The 20,613-nt window shown below is 42.9% G+C and overlaps 1 protein-coding gene across 18 annotated transcripts in view; it reads right to left on the bottom strand.

Annotated features, from left to right (window-relative positions):
- MCF2L2 (MCF.2 cell line derived transforming sequence-like 2) overlaps positions 1-20,613 on the bottom strand; it is a 163,661-nt gene that overhangs the window by 130,467 nt on the left and 12,581 nt on the right. For 7 of the 18 annotated variants that reach the window (XM_065073745.1, XM_065073753.1, XM_065073756.1 and 4 more), the window contains exon 1: positions 13,274-13,966. The exons of 6 other annotated variants lie outside the window; for them this stretch is intronic. In XM_065073745.1, the coding sequence (XP_064929817.1) occupies positions 13,274-13,415 (142 nt within the window). In that variant the 5' untranslated portion in view covers positions 13,416-13,966. Of the gene's footprint in view, positions 1-13,273; positions 13,967-20,613 lie in introns of those variants that run through there. 5 more of the 18 variants (XM_021293133.2, XM_005506591.3, XM_065073750.1 and 2 more) reach the window with 2 other exon arrangements.

Below are 20,613 nucleotides of genomic sequence, written 5' to 3'. Positions count from 1 at the left end.
GACACCACGGCCAGGAAAACCTTCCTTTAGGCTGACACCAGCTGATACTGACCCAACGGCTGCAGGTGCGTAGGCTACTTCGGAAAAACGTAGCGGTGACAGGAGTGCTTTAATTCACCACACGCGGACCCAAAAGTCAATGGGAAGGTTTTAGGAAGCAGACAAGCTGCAGGAGCTTGAAAAGAGCTGTCTTGCTTCATTGCACCTCGCTAATATCTACAGAAGGGATTAGAAAACCGCTGGTCACTTCAGAGCACTCCTGTCCCCTGACAAAGTCTGTACGGCCGTGCAGCTGAAGATCATATCAAAACACACACTATCCAAGTGGCTGGTCATGGTTATCTTGGCAACTTTGACTCAGGCATTTCCTGGTTTCTCTGTGATTATTCTTGTGGCCTTAACTTTTTTTAATTGAAGATGCAGTTGTGCGCAGCTTCTCAAATAAAAAATAAAAGAATAAAATAAAAAAAGCTTGAACAGCATTATGTGAAACAATGCCAATCCCCTACATAGGTCAAAGTTGAATCTTTACACATATCACACAGTTCTTAATTACTTGAGCTAATTGAATTTGCCAGGACAATTAAAAGGTGAATAAGGATATGATACTAGAGGAAAATAAATGAAACAAATCAGTTCATCTACTCTTGGCTCTCTTCTTAAACTGCTATAAATTCGATACCTAGCAGAGACCAGTTTCACTGCAGAAGAATTAGACCTTATAGTTTCGCTTGAAGGTTCTGTAGCAATGGGGAGAGAAAGCAATTACTATAGCCATCTGTCCAACACAGCTTCTCCTCCCTCCCAGATCTCTAGGGAGCCTGCCTGCAACTGTGCTATCTAATCGTTAAGGGGAAAGCCATTCAGTTACACTTCATAATTGCTCACTCAAAAATGAAACATGCTTGGGCTTCCCCCTACACACACTTGGCTATTTTATTTCTCAGCACAGCTGTATGTATTCCTGCAGCAGCCCACAGACTGCTGCCTTCAGAGCCACACCAACAGCAGATGATTAAAAGCAACACTTAATACAATATTCTTGCTTCCTATCTTCAATGAGCAGAGATAAACTAGTTTGCATGCTAATGGCAACTAATGGTTCCAACAGCGTTGGAAAGATGACCTGCTGGAGTGAAAGATTGGACTGTGCCGAGCAGATTGACACAGCAGTGCCTGTGGCTCCATAAAAGACAACCAAAGGCAACCAGCCATAACAGGGCTTGCTTTGGTTTTTCATGACTGAACACTGCAACTGCCTGGACTAATGTCGACAACAGGAGAGGGTTGCTTCAATCTCACACCTGAAGTCACTAATCTTGGAATAATGAGCTACAAATTTCCAGAGCAAATTTCATCTCTTCTTAATGACAGCCTAGTATGTAATTCGTAAGGAAGGAAGACAGCTGGGAGTGAAATCAAATCTTTGCTAAAATCAAAGAGTATGTTGGCCTAGTTCTACTCTGTGCAAGCTCAGTTAAAAATGACCCTCACCACATTTAAATCAAAATTGTGGATTTGGGGAAAAATCAGATTGCTGATGTGATGGAACAGTTGGATAAGGTTAAGCATAAGGCCAGAGATTTCATTTTAAGAGCGTGAAAGGACACCTAACGTTACATGTTCTTTTCTTCTTGAAAAGTACCAAAAGTCAACACACAAATCCAGAGTTTAACAGCTGCAAAGTACCTACAGTTCAAATGTTCTCCCAAGTCCAGTGCCTGCTTGCCATGAAAAACAGCAGTGAGCTGAAAGTCTAGCAGACCTAAGTTTGATTTCAATAATTAAACACAAAAAGGAAACAAATTTGCATGTCTTCACTGATGAGGTTTAAAGCAAGCTAAAGGATTTGAAAATATTCTGTCCCAGCAGACTATCCAATGCAAACCCTTCAGCAAAACTTTTCCGTTCCTGAAGGTCAAAAAAACTTCAAAGTTATTACAACAGAGAAATAACATTTTTTTTTTTTAAATTCCATTTATTTCTCTTCCTCACCATTTGTGCCCTTTGTTTACTTTTTTGAAAAGAGTTGTTTATTCTATCAGCCCAGACAGAGAAACAGCAAGCTCAGTTCCTGATACAAGCTGGCTGTGCTACAGATTGTTTGCTTTAATGAAGAACTAAAAGTCTCGCTATAAACAGAAAAGAAATCACATCCTTTCTCTTATTCTTCTGCACATTCCCACCACCTTTTTTTGTTGGTTTTTCTTTTTTTTTTTTTTGTTGAGCCATGTTGAATCAACTGAAAACTAAGCCAGGAACAAAGTTATTGTAAATAAAGTGGAACAATCTTTTGCTTGGTGGGTTGCTTTTTATCTGGATTAGTTCTATGCAAAGGAGCCTGAAGGTTACAAATGCTAGTAAGGTGTGGGGGGGGAAATGGCAAGGCCAGGACCAGCTCTTCCAACAGAGAATCACACTTAAAATAGCTTAGCACAAAAGCAAAAATGCAGCATAGTTAGGTGACTGGTGTTGTCTTTTCTCTGAGATCGTTTGCTAACCAAGCACAACTGTAAAACCTACAGAGTGTATTTGTTTAAATGCTATTTCTGGTCTCCTTAAAAGTAGATTTCCTAGCAAAGTTTGCTAACTAACTTCAAAAGGCAGAAGATTCTTCTAAAATATTTAAGTAAATCTGGTTCATGTTTGGAGGTATCCCTTAAAGGTTTTTGTTTGGTTGGTTTTTACTGTCACAGCAAACCCCACTTTGTGTACACTAATGTAGTAGAAATCGGGACAAGCAAGGTTAGGAGCAAGAGTGTAACTGTCCTGAGCGATGCACTGCTGACGTGCTCCCATCGCTTGTGAAGGGGACACATCCAGGCCACGGTGTGGAGGAAATTGCCTGGCAAGGTTTCCCAAACCATGTCCATGAAAGAGAGAAAGGTTAGAAATGCACACGTGTCTCTGTAGAGCTCAAAAACCTGTGAACCTTGGTGTCTACCTGGGCAGAAACCGAACTGGTACCTGATGTGATCTTCTATTGCACAGTAAATCTGCTCTGAAGTTTTCTCCTTTCATTACATTAAGTCGCAATCGGTATTCCCAGAACATACTGCACAGCCTAATGAAAGACATACAGCTTTACCAGAGCTTTGATCTGCAGGCACGTTAAACATTTCTTCTGATTTCAAGTCTTTCAGCGAATATTACTCAAATTACTTTGGATCACAGCATTTTTCAGTTCATCTCATAGACTAAATTTCACATTCACTTTTAACATAAAATTACAGGGCCAGAGAGGTCACAGATTGAAAAGACTTGTTTGGCAGTTTTGTTTTCCTGTGCTCCAGGAGTGGTCACAGACTTAATTAAACAAGTTGTTTTTCTGGGCAGGCATGGTACACATTAGGAGTTGACTGAGGCTGATGGGGATATATCTATAGTTTAAAAATCAGTTATTAATCTCTGTGTCAAATGGGCAAGCAGGCTGTTACCAGCCCAGGCAGGATGGGTCCCTGCTACTATTTATTATCTGCAGTGCTGCTACTGCTAATGCACACCCTCTAGGGCAGGGGTGTCAAACTCATTTTCAGCTACATTTATACAGTCCTAAAATTACATTTGGCCCTTTGAAGGCAATAAGGAGGCTGAGGTGGCCCCCAGTGAAAATTAGTTTGACATCCCTGCTCTAGGGTTTATTTCAGCTTTCTAAGCCAACTACAAAAGATTTTGGTACAGACTTCCACGGGTGAACAAGCAGATTTTGCCACTTTTTCCATTTAATCACTTCTCGAAAAACAGTCTTCTGATGTTCTTGGTTGGAGGGGATTTTGTTTGTTTTTAAATAAAATATCTTAAAATTGATTGGTGAATAATAAAAAAAAATAAAAAAAGCCCATTCTCCTACATAAGTAAACTGTAAAGAAAGTGAATAAGCCAGTATTTGGATCTACTGTTGATACGTTCTACAAAAATACATTGGTGCATGCAAATATGTATCTATAGTCATACTTCAAGGACTTTGACAATTACTTATTGTTAGAATGCATCATACATTTATGCACACATCTAAGAACCCTTGATTAATAATCCCCATAAAAGCTAAACTGCACAAACTAATATAAAATTCTTAAAGCATACACTCCTACTGTTCAGTTTAGGTGACTTTATATCTCATCCTGTTATGAAGACACTCCTTGTAATATTTCTGTAAAATCATGAGATAGTAATGATTAACAAGTCTTCACTATACATTATGAACTATACATAATCAGCAAAGATCTACAGAAGCACACATCATTCAACATCATTTGCTCAGCAAAACACTTGTTTTTGAGGGAGAGAGACAGACAGACATTGCATGATTTCACAGAGCTCACACTGGCATACTATAGGGAGGACGTTATATCCTGCTCTCCATGAGACAGAAACTTGCCTAATAAAAGGCATTAAAGGCCAAGGTCTAATCTCAGCAACAGCTTCAAGCAGTTAATCCAGATTTACAACAGCATGGTAGAGCCTCTTGTCTAGTTACTCAGTAGTAAACACTTCTTGATGGTTTCTATTTTTTTTTGCCAGAGAAAAGTTAAGTCATCTTCTTCCCAAAAATCTGTGCTTCACAACAATGCTGGATTGCTAGAACACAAATTCCTGTTCAGAGAACAGAACACAACAAAAGAAGGTTTCACATTTCCACACTGTTATGTTAAAATCCATCATGAATAACAAAAACCTCATGTGGCAAACTACAAAGCTAAAGTACATCCACTACAATACTTGGGCACTAAGCTAATCAAGAGATATGACAGACTGTGCAGCAGACTTCAGTCCTTCCATCCCAGAGCTTTCCAGCAGACAGTTTCATGGCTGAAACAGTATCTTGGAAAAATTCCAGCCACTGTCTCTGCTCTGAACTACTGCATCCACCAAAATCACTTTAGAGCCCATTCACGCAATTTTTGAGGGACGCCTCAGCTCAGGAGCTGTTTTCTTGCTCACTCCTGAAAAGAGGTCAGTTAGCTCAAAAATATTTCCTTGGTTACTGCCATCGGAGACAAACCATGAGCCATAGCAGCCGTCACTGCCGCCAGCAGCACTCCAAACATGTATCTCAGTAACAGCACAAATACTGCTCACAGCCAACCTGCCTCCTCCAGGAGACCCGGCCACCCCTCCCAACAGCCTTCTCCAAGCTGTCACCGCCATCTCAGTCCAGATGCCTGTTAGAAAAAGCAACAGAAACACACCACAAAGAGCAATGCCTCCCCTTTACACCCCCACACACTCACATGTGCCCTCCCTTGTGCTGCAGGCTGGCTTCTCTGCAGTCCTGCTGGGGTAACGAGTTCGCACGAGGCAGAGGGAAGGGATACTAAGAGGCAGCCTTCTGTGGAAACAGTCCTGGATCTAACCAACACTGCACCAAAGAGCTGACACTCTCCTGGAAGAGTCTGCACAAATTGCTTAGTAACTGCTTCAGTGCAAACCACAGCAGAGAACTCTGACACCCACTGTGCCCAGGCTTTAACCCTCCCCAAGGTATCGCTGGCTTCTTCCCTCCCAGGCAGCTCTCTGGCCCTTAGACACTCTGGGGGCACCCACAGCTTAGCACAAACAGATAAATGTACATCCCAACAGGAGATATGGCAGATTCATGTTCTCAGACTAAGGGATGGAAAAGGCTCTCATTAAAATAACTTTAAATAGTAGAGTATTCAGGGCCAAGGGAAACCAACAGCACTGCTGTGAATTGCTGTCCTGGAGTACTTTCCTGAGGGCACACCCGCACACCAAAGCATAGTACTGTTATTTAAAGACAAAGGAGAAGGGTGCACAAGACCTATAAATTTCATTGGCAACATGAAACCGGCTCTTGGACAAGGGACTTTTGCGTATCTAGTATCTATAGTTCTATGTATCTAGTTCAACAAATACTTAGGACAAAAGTTCACACAGTGCCTGAGTATTCACACTTTCACATTGGAGTCCTAAGGGTAACACATCTATAGCTGTCTGAGGCAATATTGGGTCACCACGTTAGGTTTGTTGATAAAATTGTCCCTTTACCACCACAAACCCCAGCAGATCAGTAACTTTAGATACAAGTCACTCTTTACCTAGGGTACAGAAGAGGAGCTGTATGTATGTACTAGCAACATCTTTGTTCTACATGTCCTGCTATCAGTCAGGCTAAAAAAGGACAAGTGTCATTCATTTTAGATATAGAGAAACTGAGGCACAGGGAGAGGAATCCAGGTCACCAGCCAACCTCAGTTTCCCCTACCTGTAAAAACAAAACAACAGAAGTTGTCTATACAGACAGGCTACTGGAATGGATCTGCCTTAGGGGTAACACACCGAGCATTTCCATCCTTCTGCTATCAGCCAACCAACACAAATCAACACAATGTTTATAGTAGAGCATGAGAAAACTAACAGGATTTTATCTGTTGTTACAGCTAGACACCAAATCAGAGCATCACTGTACTAGGTATGAGAGCTTAGGACACCTGCAGTGTTACAGATGCTGGTAGGTGGATAAAGGTAGACTAGGAGAGCAGCAAGACACATAGTATGTTTTTACATTGCACTTTCTTTCCCCATCCTCTCCTAAATTCTGTGCTAAACAAGTGAATTTACCAGCTATAGTGAGTGTGCAATGTTACTTTCTGCTGCCTATACTGATATAGTAGTCCATATGTTACCAATTTACAGTCAAAAATGTCTCCCATTCCAGACACATTTTCCTCTCCAGAGGGGAGGTTGTGGGTGGCAGATTCAGCTCCAGCTCTGCTTGCACACAGTGAACTGACCAGAGCCCAGTTACGCATTGAGACCCAGCTCATCTCGGGTGGGAGCCCCACGTGGGCAGCAGAGTCAGGGCAGAGCAGAGATCCCCAGCAAGGTCTGGCGCAGCCCCCGCTCTCCCCCAGGCACCATTCCTCACCTTCCCGCAGGGATGGCTCCTCTCTAGGAGCAGAGGTGGGAGAAGCTCCAAAGCTTTATGGACAAATGTCACATTGATGTGAGTGGCTGATAAATGTGCCAGATGATTCCACTTCAAAGATCATTTTAACCCTGTGCGTAGAGATGCTGCAGTAGTAGCAGATCTGTGGAGTTAGAAGACTAAATGCTACTCCGCAAGTGACCATGAATGGCTAACTTTCCACTGCCCCTGAGACAAGAAGACGGTATTTACCATGGAAAAGTCATCAAGAAATTCCCCTCCATCCACTCCATGCTCAAAGGAAAGCTCAGACAGCACTTTCAGTTTTGTAAACTAGATTTATAAGAGTCAGACATTTTTCATTTGCATAATTAGTAATGTCAGTGTGCATCTGTAAAATGGCTTCGCCAAGCTCAAAAAGCTTAGTTGTGCCTCTCTCACTGTTTTTACTATCTGAATATTGTCCCACCATCATAGAGCATATGGAATAAAGCAATACTTGCTGAGTGTTTCAATTTTTGTTACTGGTAAGCATCTGCAGTACATATGGACATTTACTTAAAAAAGAAACAACAACAAACAAACAAAAAAAACACACACACAAAAACCAAACAAGGACCTAATCCTCAGTTTCACTGAAATATTGATAACTTGCACTATCCAAGCATCTGACCCCACATATTCATATGTTCACGCTCATGGGTATGGCCCTCCAAAAGCATGACACTGAATGGCTCATACCCAAGTGCCTCTAACTCAGAGATCATCTTCCCAGATTCCTTCACAGTCAGGACCAGAGGGGATCACAAGGTTCATTGTGTTTGACTTGTTGAACACACAAGAAGTTCACAGAAATTGGATTAAACCAGCATTGTAGAAAGCTCTTTAATCTTATGTTAAAGACTCCAGGCAATGGCAAATCTACTGCTTCCCCTGGAGCTGGCCTAACACAAAGAAACGGGCTTGTGTTTCAAAGCTCTCACTTTAATTTCCAGCCCATTGATTCTTACTGTGATTTTGACTTAAAAATTTGATAGTTGCCCTAAATTTTATCCTTCTTCTGTCAGATGTCCCTTCTTGAGTTTAGTGGTAAAGGGAAAAATAGAGCAGAGTATCCATCTCCTTTACCTCTTCCCATCTCACCTCAGCTTTTCCCAATGCTAGCAGAGGATGACCTGACTAATTAACAATATCCCAGTTTCATAATCAGATCTTCAGCCGTGTAGACTCTTGCTCCTTACTGGCCCCCACAGCAGAATACTGTATTCAGGTGGTGACTCAAGAGTTTAGACAAATGGCCTGAACTAGGCAATCGCCAACGTAATGACTCACAGGAACAGATTCTGAATACAAATAAAGTGCTGTCTCTGTGCAGAACAAAGTTGCTGAGACATCCCAGCTTTGAAAAAGGTGAAAAAAGGAAATGTTTGGTCAATAACTCTTGTAAAATCCTGGAGAATTTTTTTTTCCCTTTGAGAAACTGAATGAACTAATAGGATCAGAAATTTGTGCAACCAGACACCCAGTTCAGCCCAAATATTCCTATATAGGAAGGTGAGCTGCTACAACCAAACTTTGGTTATAATACTTTTATACTCGAGCACCAGTTATTCTACTAGATAATGTCCAGGTGGTGAAGGAGGGGAGTCCATGACTTAAAAACCTCACTGGGCAGGTGAATCTGCAGCAAAATTCAGATAATAAAGCAGCAGCACAATTTATACACAAGCTCAGCATATTACCACAGCAGAAGGGGGGCTTTAGTGGAGCTTGAAGCAGCAGAACTGGCAAGAATTGGAGAATAAGCATAACCAGGGTGAGAACTCTGCACAGATGCTCTCCACCCTCCTGGTACATTCAGCACCATTTTTCCCCGAAATCATCTACCCAGACAGTTTACAATGTAGGCTATGCAAAAAAAAAAAAGCAAACTGAGCTATTATCTTGTGGTAATAAGTCCCACAAGCTAACAAAACGTTACCAATTACAGCAATCTGTCTACCCTTGTTTAATGCTTTTCCATTTCACTGAGTTGTTTCTTGTTCTGGTATCGTGGGAGGAAGGGAAAAAACATAAATACCCAGAAGGCCTCTGCTATAACTTGCCCTCTGAGAATTTGTTCTCTTGATCTTCTCAGTGCTACTTATCTTTCAAAACTCTTTTTAAATGGAAATCAAGCTATGCCTTCTCTATTTTCATCACCATTCTCTGGACTTTTCTAATTAGGTAAACAGGGTTCAGTATTGTTCAATAGCAGCAGAGCAGGCTGCATATCAATGGGAAAAGGTGAAGAGAGACATAAGCATCTAAGATAAGGATCTTTTATTAGAAAAATCTCTGTGGGGAACAGAATATTTTATTTTAGCTGTTTTCTTTGCAGTGAGAGCTAGCTGAAAAACAAAAAATTATCTGAGGTTCCCTAGATAGCTTTTTACATCTAAGAGAAGAATGGATACCAAATGGAAATAAACCAAGAAAAAATCTGAGCAATACATGAGGAGGCACTGTGACTGAGTCTCAAGGCATTTAGAAATACCATCAACTTACACTGCAGACTTCAGTCTTCACGTGAAAGAGTCACTTGCCCCAGTAACCAGCACCTTTGTAGAAAGGTCAGCCATGTGGGAAAGTGTTTCTCATTTATTTCACTACTGAAGGTGGGGAAGCTCCAAAAGGCCAAGAAATTTCAGCCTGATCCCATTCAGATGGGATTTCCTTCTGGAGATAGCACCATAGAAGCTGTTTTCTACCTTTAAATCCTTGACTGCTCTAAAACCATTTCCAATACTTCAGTTCCTTTTCCTTCCTGAACAGGCAGATCTAAATAACTGATTTTCTTTTCCAGCAGTAAGAGAGACGCAGCAGTAGGACTGAGAACAAGTGCCCATGATTGCTGGACAAATGGAACCACAGCATTTCTCTGTCCTACAGAAGGACAAAATCAGAAATACTCTGTCAGCACAAGAGACGGGTCCTCATCCCACTGGCAAGGAGGATCTTGCCTGCTTTTGCAGCAACAGCAAAATCCCAAATAGCCTCAGCAATTAACTGTGTACTCCATAGTGCCTTACAGATTCATTACCCTTTACACAGCCTCCAGCCTTGAGCACAGATAAACCCCACACATTTATTTGCTTAAAAATATATAATCTGCATGCAGCCTCAAGCTCCACAGCATGCAGAAACAGTCTAATCAGCCAGTGCTCATCCAGCCATGTTAAGCCCCAGGAGCTGCGTGGTCCCATTGGAGGACACGAGCATCACAACAAAGCAGGCTAACTAAGAGCACCTGGGCACAGAAGGGGGCATTTTGGCAGGAGGTGTCCTCAAGCATAACATATTTTAACCAGCAACTGGGTGACACGAATAGTCATGTCAGTGCCGAAAAGGCACACAAGCCACTGTCCAAGAATGATGTATTTCGTGGCAAGGGGTATGCTTTGCTTTCAGCTTCAGTATCTCTTTTGTTAGAAACTGAGAGCACTACAAGGATGATCAGCTCTGGACTGGAGTCCCCAGATATTCCTTGCCTGGCTTTCCGGGGGCTCTTTCCCCTTGGTCATCCGTTATAACACCTTGGAGCTGCAGCTCCCAGAGGGTCTCAAGGTCTCATACTGGTACTCAGAATAGCACCATTTGCACATCAGACCCCAGAGGGGACTTCAGCACCCATAGGCCAGTTCATACAGCAAGGTGCTTCCTCGGCTTGTTGCAGGGAGTCAGGGCTGTGGAGCTCTGGGCAGTCCTCACACAGCCATAGGGAAACTGCCCTCCAACTGGCCCCTCACAGTGACACTTTCTTTTGGTAAGCATTCACTATTTTAATCTCTTTACATGAGCAGGAGAGTAAAACAACACTTTTAACCACTCATGAAAAAAAATTACATTGGTTCAAAGGAATCCTTAAACTTGCATGATCCAGGTCTAGCTTGGCACAGCCATGCTCACTGTGGGGTACTGCTGATGGAAAGCAAGCTACCTGTAGGCCTGATTACAACCTCTATTTCTGCTGTAGTTACCTGCGTGCTTTCCATCTCTTCTCATTATGATATTTAGCATGAGAGATAAAATTGCCACAGAATATTCAGAGCCCCACAGGTGTGATCTGCATTTGAAAAATGTTTCATACTCTAGAGTGTCTGAAGTCCTAAGTAAGCACTAGTCAATTAGTCCTCAACAACACTCCATATGGATCTTTACATTGCAGAAAGGGTACCACTAAGTGAGAGTCAAGTCAGAACATGCCCTGGAGATCCATGATCCTGCATTGCTACTGTGTTCAGACAGAGCCAGCCTGAGGAAGGAGCACACATCCACCCCTAGAGCTTGTCAATGAGTCTTTGCTGGTAGCAAAGGGCTAGCAAGATGAGGCAGGCAGAGCCCAAGTTCTCTGGGACAGATCATCTTGCTTCCCCTGTGTTTATGCAGCATCAACAGCAAAAGGAAACTGGTCTCATCTTAGCTATTAATACATCATCAGGATCCACTGTTTATGGAGGCAAGTAATTCCCACTGCTTCCGCTTCACAGATAATAAAACTAAGGCTAAAACATGACAAAAGATGAGCACAGGGTCAGAGTCATTTCAGAGCAGGAGAAAAGAACCCAGGCAGTGTTGTTATTATGAATTCCTGTGCCACTTTGCCAGCTCTTTAGTCCTCTTCTAACATGGTCACTGCAGGCAGAGCTGTCACTGCTACATTCTCACAGCTCACGCAGCTCTAACACACGCAGCTGGAGGCACCTTGTCCCTAGCAATAACCTGACTCCTACCCCTCCTGTGGCCTCCTTGGTTAAGTTTAAAACAAAAGCAGCGAAGATGCTTTCTACCTCACAAAACGGCAACAGGCTCAGACTACTAAACACACTATCTCTTCTCCAGCAGAAAATTATTTTTCCAAGGGATTTCCACCCATACTACTATGCCAGGTCATCTCTCAGTATGAGAGGCAGGGAAGGTGTTTCCCTGGGAACAGTAACCATGGCAAAGCTCTCAGCAGTGTCTTCCCCTCTCTCTACCTACAGGATGAAAAAAAAGAAGAGCAGATGCTTGAGCTCTGCCTGCAGCAGAGCCACGGACCCCCAAAGCCATGAGCAACCTGGAAGCACCTGATCAAAGACTCAAGAAGGAACTTCAGTTAATTCTGTTCTGTCTTTTACTCAGATGTCAGACATTTCTGCTATGCTATGCTGAACTCAGAACGCTTCATTACAAAGAGTGCAACTGGAAACATCAGTGTTACCAAAAGGTCAGCCAAATACAACAATGCATAGGTAGGCACTGAGCCCAAAAATCAGCACGCATTGATGGCCGACAGAAGCAGAGGTACAATGGACTGGCTTTGCAGTTTTCAAGCCCTGGCATTGTGCGTTAGAGCCCTGATAAAGAAAACATCTGCAAACCCCAATTTGTAAGCAGTAGCTGCCAGCAGATGACCTGCTTCTGGTCCACCTCTTTTTCTGCAGAATATTCTCGATTTACCAGATTGAATACAACTCTCTCTGCTGAAGAGCTAATTAAATAATAATAAACAATTCAACTTGAAAGTACATTCACAGTGCATGTTTTGAGGGATCTTTTTGTCACGTACTATTGAACATGTTCTGGATTTGAGTTTTGCTAAGTATTTAAGTTAAGAGAGCAAATGAAACCAAAGAGCTCCTTGTTTCTCTCAAATGGCACATAGATAAAAAGTGTGCTATGATTCAGCAATCTCAATGTGTGACCAAGCAGTCAACAGCATAGCTTTCAACTGACATCGCTTCAGAGTTAATATGCAATTAGCACAAATTGCCAGGACATCAGCATCTTATACTAGCAACCCCCTCAGAGGGAATACTGCCCTGGACCCAGACCGGCTCACACAGAGCACAAAAAACTCAATAGTCCAAGTTTCTGTTCTGCGTACAGTGAAACCAGAATCCTTACAGTGAGAAAGATGATGACCTTCTATGTAGTAATTTAGGAGCACAGGGTGACAGGGTCAACTGGGTTGTGAAACCCACTGCCCCAACTCCTTACATTCATTTCAAAAGGGTATTTTACATGCACAGCAAGTACCTGCTCCAGACATACATACAGAAACCTCAGTGTCTAATACCTGAGTGAAATAAACATTTATTCAGAATGAATCTAACACCCATTTTAACCTTCTCTAGGTCAGATCACTACAAATACCCCAGAATATTCAGCCAAATCGAATAATGCACTCATATCTCAGGTAATAACCAAATCCACTCAATTGTTTTTATTTGCCACTGATTACTCAGAGAAAGTACTAGAAAAAAACAAACAAACAAACAAACTTTTTTGTAAATCTCCTAGGAATGCAATGCAGCTGCCACCAAAAGAAGATGTTATTTCTTTCAAAGATGCTGCACATACCTTTCTTTGCCATGCGCTCCAGTCTAATGCATCCTCCTATAAAATCATGATAAGATTTCATTTCTCCTTCTGTTATCCGGACAGCAGTGAAAGGTGGATTCCTGGGCACCTGTTGTCCACATTTCCGACACCGAGAAGCCATTGCCACAGCTCAGGAGGATCTTGTCAGGAATCTGCTCTCTCAGTTTGCTGGAATCCAGCCTGATTCTTCAGCCGTCAGTCCAGGCTGGTGACTTTATCCCACTTAGTTCATTCAAGGTCACCGTTGCCAGCAGGATGTTCACCATTGCAATTGGCTAAGACTTTTATAGGCTTACTGGCTGTGTTTGTTTCTCTCTCCTTGCTTTCAATATCAGTTTACTTTATTCTCTCATTCAGAATGAAAGCTGCGAACCTCAACACAGCCTATGCCCTGAATGGCTTCCTTATCATTAATTTAAAGCTATCTTATAAGTGACAATGAAGAGATAAGATCCCAGAAGCACAATGCAAGATCATATAATGTCTCTTAAAGAGCATGCTAGATACAGTCACAAAGAGTTTTTCTTTAAGAAAAGGTTTTTCTTCTGATTTTTTTATCTCTTTCAGGTTCATGGTTTTATGATTCTTCATCACCGAGAATGGATTTTCTTACTCCTGCATTTCAGCTTGGATGGTGCAAGGAGACTGCTCTGCAGAGCTGCTCAACCAATTACTCATATGTCTGGCAGTGGTACTGGGAGGCTGCAACTGTACAGAAAAGCTCTCTGCTGCTGTGCACGGTCCCTGCTCATAAGATCTGATAATCTAAATGAACAGAGTAGCAAATGGAGGACAGAAGGGAAATATTGCTGGCATACATGCTTTGCTAGCTGTGCACTCCCCCCCTGCAATTATAATATATATTTTTTTAAAGAAGTTGAATCCACCAGTTTGACACCAAAATGAGAGATTTGGAACATACATATAGAAATTTCTCGTTTAAGGTGCTGGATGTTTAAGTTGACCTTTTTCCTATTTTAACAATTACTATAACAGAAATCACTGGTCAGAGAGCATTGTGAAGAAACTAGTACTTGGGGCAGTGACTGCAGAGAGCGCTCAATCCTGATATAGTAAAATAAGGGGACCCTTCCCTGGGGTTGAGAGGGACCGCACAGGAGGTACATGAACAGGAACAAGGCCAGCACTGGTGACAGGGCAAAGCACACAGTGAGAACTTACTGAATCAGGGCTGAGCTGCAACCCAGAGCTCAACTGCAGAGACCTGAGCACAGAACAAGCTTCCTGCAAAGACCTTATACACAGGCCAGGAGAGTCTGTCTTCCTCTGCCCTAGTTGGTACCACCTGTTGGCACTTCACGTAGTTGTAACCAATGCTACCATGCTGCTCATGGTCCTCTCAGATCACAGCTGATCCCTAGACAAGGAGTGGGAAAGGGGAAGCCTAATTAATACAAACCAGAGAATGAACTAGAGGGGACAAGAATGGCCAGGTGAAAATAGCTTCACATGATGCTACTACTAAAATAGTGAATAACTAGATGGACAGGCATGAATGCTTGTAATCTGAAGCACAAAGAAGTCAAGTCAGCTTTACTTCTTCCCCATTCCACAAACTTCTGCAGCTTCTCCACTGCCAACTCCACTGCTCCCCAGCCACGCAGCAAGCAGTTTCAGCTCCCTAATCCAGCACACACAAACTGTGCAGTGAAACACCTACCACACCTGGGAAGTGGCAAGTCATAGGACTTCTCATTTTAATGAAAGAAAGCTACAAAGGGGATCTCCACTTTTAACACAAAGGATTTTTGCTGCTTCCCCCCCCAGTTTGCTGCACAGCATGAAGCTGGTCACCCTCCTGCTCTTTGCCAAAACCCTGCCTGCAAAGTGAGGACAATGTTGTACTGAGCTGTTGGGTGACCTGATTCACTAGCATTTGTAAAATATTTATTAGAGCTTCGATAAAGAAATTGCCAGGGAACTGCAATATTTTATTGATAGGGAGAGCAGTGGTACAGAAGGCAGAATTATGCTGAGAGTTTTCTACAAAAATAAGAAAACTAGAAACATAACCCAGGAGTTTTATCTTACAACCTCTCTTCCATCCTCTTCTTCATTACAGGTGCTCAAGGTCTCCTTCCATACACAGGCAAACATGATGTACCTTGGAAAATAAGCTTTTCTGACAATATGTTCATGTGTATGTCTGGCATACACACAATAATTATGCTTCAGCCTTGCACATATATAGATATACAATGGGGGAGAATCCGGTATTTGTGACAATACGCTGCTATCTGTCATCCTCCCTTGCATATGCTGTTCCCACTGGTATCCAAGTGACTTAACAACAGGAGGATCTGAGACACTCTGTTCCAAGGGGGAGGCTTGAGAGGCTTGATGCTGGAACTGCAATGCAAGAAGAAATCTGCCCCAGGGACTCAAAAATTGCCTCTCCTATCCACCAATGATTAAAACCAAAACAAAACACACCACACAGCACCACGTTACCAAAACCAAACACCCCCCAGTGAGATCAGCAAGAGATATTTATTCATGAAAACCAGCAGCTTCCCCTGACCTGTGTACAAGATTCTACAAGGCTGAGAAATAAGTAATCTAAATCCAGTGCTGCTACTAAAATTGATAGACACAGAAGCTGAAGAAATTTTTTAAAATTCCATATTTAATTCCTGAAACTCCACCTTCACATTTCCCTATTTTTTCTGTGATGCTTTACCTTAAGTTTGACCTGTTCTTCAATAGCTATGCTGAAACACACTATTCCTTCTGCATATACCTGTGTGACCTTCTGCCTTCCCCACCGCCCAGATCATGAATCTGATAAGCCACAAGACATTTCAGCAGCTTGACATGGAGGATTATTTTCAGAGCACACTTGGTGATGTTACAGGTAAGATTCATTACACTGTTCAGCTAGGAAAATGAAACTGGTCTTTTCCATTAACTTCCATTTATTTTCTTCCAACTAATAAAGAGCAAATCAGGATTCTCTCCTCCTCTTTTTTTTTTTTTAAATGGGTCACATCCCAGGCATTGTCTGAAGCCCCAAGGAGTTAAAGGAATGAGCAGAGAAAAAAAATATCTCTGCTCTCAAAATTACTTTTCACATACAGCGCTGTTGCAATTACAGCATGCAGTTACTGCACTAGAAGGCACTAATTCCAGTGCCATATGGCTTCAGAATCCCATTACACTGATCTGCTTGAAGTGATTTCCTAACTGACAAGCAGAACATTTTTGGTCACCTTCAGCAGTGGGAAACAAGAACTTTGCCACTCTTGGTGCACATTGCTCCCACGTGACCTGCCAGAAGTAGGAATTAGTATAGCAAAGATCAGAAGACAACCTAGCCAAAGAACTTTTGTTGCTATCTCAAAGCTGTGTAGAGATGCAGGGCTAATCAAGGACCACTACCCTCATTTAAAAAAAAAATAATTAAAAAAAAAAAAAAGCTTCACCACTGTAGGATTAGAGAAGCTGCACAAGAGATTAATGGAATCTTCATAGACCAAGCAGTAAGCAGGACCTGTTGCTGCACCTGCAGGGTTTATTTTATCTAGCTTTCTTGGCCTCTGCCCCTAAGTGCACATCAGCAAGAACAGAAGGCATTGCTGTCTTGCTAGACATCTGCTTGGCAAGATCAAACAGATTCCCAGTGTTACCAATCTAACTGGCAGAGGGGTAAAGAGCAGCTAGATCCAGGGTTTAAGCTTGGATTCAAAGTTATTCCGGTCTCAATCATGAAAATGCCCGAGGACTTGAGTGAGGCTAAGAGCCTTTCTTTGCAACACATACCCAACGTGCAGCTCTTGGCTTAAGGAGTCAGAGAAATAAAATGAAAGACAAGTAAACGCAAGAGGAACAGATGAGAGAGACACTGGGTAAGCCAGAGAAGGCTGTGAACCATAAAACTGGGCATGTCAGGCCACCATTCTCCCTCATTCCTAAACATCATGATCACCTTACCATCAATGCAGCATGCAGGGCAAGAAGTGGATGCACAGACATACTCTGTGCCATAGCCCTCCAGCAGCACCATGAGCACTTGAAAAAAAGGTTTCTGGACACTAAGAAGGGAACATGCTTTTCCTCCTCTCTGTACTCTGCCACTGACACACTGAGTCACCTCCAGTGCAAGGGTAACCTGGATACTTTCTAGCATCCAGAGCGCTCCACTGTTCCTCTTTCTCTCCCTGCAGCCAACCACTGGAGCTCTGGCAGTGCAGAAAAGCACCTGGATCCATGCAGCCAAGACCACCAGGACAGATTCTTTCCCCAAGGAGCAGCTGTGTACGTTCCCTGATGGAAGAAGAATTTTTGTTGTTGTTGCAATTCATAACTTAAGGCAGATAAAGGAGAATCAAAAAGACACAAGGATAAAAATAGGATCTGTAAGAATCACAAGGGCTGTTGATGCACAGGGCCTTTGGACGCATGCCAAATGTTAGCCAAATGGGAAGAAACAGCTTCTCACGTTACAAAGTCAAGGCATTTCTAATGTTTTATTGTCATCTCTCAAACACTCAACATCAATTACTACACAGAGTAGGATACTGGGCTTTAGGGACTACTGATTTTTTTTTTTCCTGTTTGCATGTATGGGCACTGAGGTTCACTCAGATAACTCTGAGCAGTCCACAAGGAAAAAGGAGCTTGTATCTAGACTTTTCTGAACACCAAGACTTTGACTGATTTGGCTGTGTCAGCTGGTAGATACACATCAAACACACTCCTTTCATATCCCCTAGGGCAAGGCTTGCATCCTTCTTGGGAACTGGGGATAAAAATCAGTTGAAGAGGAGTAACTCCCTCTGGCCTGGCAACCATGGAGTACATGTTCTTGTTCTTTTCCCAGCACAGGGCTGCTGTCAAAAGCCAGAGGTCTGTTCTGAAGGACCTGCCCACAATGTGTTTTCTCAGCACCGGGCACTCACAAATGAGAGGCTGCAGCACTCTCCTCTGTGTGCTCCCACAAGTGCAATCACACAGCACAGCTGGACACCTGCACACACAGCTGGACACCTGCACACCTACCCAGGCAGTAGGAATTCGCCCTGCTCAATGCCTGATGCTGAAGAAATGTTCCATCCTCACATCCACCCACAGCCTGAACCCCTGAGCTGTTTCCCATTTATTCTCCCCAGCTTCATCTCTAAGCCATCAGCTCTAATGGATTTAATATTCTAGAAGGACACAATCTACAGGCTGACTTCCCAAGTTACACCAATGCTTGGTGTGTACCAGAAAAGGGATGGATAATCCACTCACATGTACACTGTGTCTAGCTCTCCCCACGCAGAGCACTGCATCAAGCACCAGGACACAGCAAGGCCAAGGCATTGCCTCAACACACACAACCACACTCCCAGCCCTCTTCCTCTCCAACCAGCAGTTACTGATTTTCATCATCCTACTCTGTCTTGATTCTGTAATGTCTAATAGTAGGGTATAATAATGATGGGCTTTCTAGCAACCTATTTCCACGAGATTTACAGGAAACCAAGAGTTTCAATCCTTTGTCAAAACCAGGCAAGAGCTGCTGAAGTTATATGGAAAATGGCCATTTGGGATAGACAGAAAAAGCATGAGCATAAAAGCCTCGTTTCCTTTAGTAGCAAGCCTAAATTTATCCAGGGACCACATACACCAACAGGCAAGTACATCCACACAGTAAAAAGTTGTCTGTAAGCCAGCCTCAGGCGCAGAACCAGCACAGAGCTGCATCGGACATCACTTGTCCTACAAGGGGCAGCACAAGGGTTTCTCCGCAACATTAGAGTAACGCACAAAGACCTTCCCTGTCAACTTGAGTGTTCTGCTATCAGGACATGCAGTGTTCATACGCTGGGATGTGCTAAACACTGTCTGCACAAGGCTAGGCCTTCAGCCAACATAAAACAAGGACAGTGCTTTGACTTAACAGCACTGTGGCCTTCAGCTGCCTAAAGCTGAGTGATGCAGTGTTCTGATGAGATAAGAAATTCCTCTTTAATCTGCCAGGAAACCCCACTGCAAATGCTTTCCGCTGACCAGCGCAGATTAACTCAATGAAGTGTATCTAAATCCCACATCCATTTATGGACCTTAGTCCCAAAAGGCATAAGATCACTCCATGGAATATAGCATTAAATAACGCTATGTACTTCTCCAGTGATTCTCAGCTGAGCACTTTAGCACCACAGAGAGATTGCTACTCCCATGAAATAGACAATTTCTCATTTAACTGCCAATAAAAGGATACAGCTTAAGAATAATTTTTTGCGTTTGTTATATCTGAACACGCATCTGAGAAACATTAGAAGGCAGCTTGGGGGGCGAGCGGGAATAATTTCACGTAATATTTTGGCCCACAAAAGCCAAAATTTAGGGAGGAATGTGCTAAAAGCAGATATCCATACATCTCCCACAGGCTTGGGAGCCCTTTGCATTAGTTTATACTAAGGGGAATCTTTAAATGTAAAGATATTCTCCTTAAAGAAGCAACAGCAAAATGGTTCAAAAGCAGCCAAAAACAGTAGGTTCAGAACTAGGACTATTCTGTTGTCAAGCATGAAACCATACCAGACTTAACACATGAGATGGTTGATATGACCTCAAAGTGGACAGGGACACATGGACCGAGTGGCATGCCATCCTCCTAATTGCTCCCAAATACACTTCTGTCTCCACTGGACTTTGGATTCTCTGAGGCACCAAAGACCCATGCTTGCGTCAGTACCACCTGGAGTCAGCAGAGTTCAGTCTTTTTTTCAAAGATCTATAGCAACACTGATGTAGGTCAGCACGATCTCTCCTGGACCCATAAACAAGGAATATCAGCCAGCAGCTCCTCAGTAGCAGAGTGCATTTTTTGGTCAACTGTACCTAGAGCACTGCTCCAAAGGTATCAACCGAGGTACGCTGCATAGGGGCAGCAAAGAAGGTTGAACCATGTGTTATCAGTGCACATGCACCCCTAAAAGTAGACTTGAGTAGGTGACACATCTGCTGGAGTCTGCATTGATTTAAGAGAGAAGCCAGCTTGCAGTGCATCTGGCAGAGATCTCTCTTACTGTGAGGGCTTTTGTGCCATCTGACCCCACACGCCAGCAGAGAGCAACACCACAGGCAGACTTCAAGCACCACGCTGCTCACCTAGCCAGTGCTTATAAATAGCATTGAAAGCCAGCTGTGGCACCCAGGAGAACATATTAGAGCCAGCCTTCGTCCAGCCTATCACTCAAAATTAATTCTTAAGTGATATAAAGACATTAACAGTAAACAGCCTCTTCTCTTCTTTCTCAAATGTTGCTGTTTCTTAAGATGCTATAGTATCTGACCAGTCTCTGCTTTTT

The sequence above is a fragment of the Columba livia genome, chromosome 9, assembly GCF_036013475.1.
Source record: "Columba livia isolate bColLiv1 breed racing homer chromosome 9, bColLiv1.pat.W.v2, whole genome shotgun sequence".
Taxonomy (NCBI): Eukaryota; Metazoa; Chordata; class Aves; order Columbiformes; family Columbidae; genus Columba; species Columba livia.
This window is presented reverse-complemented; position numbering and strand designations above follow the sequence as displayed.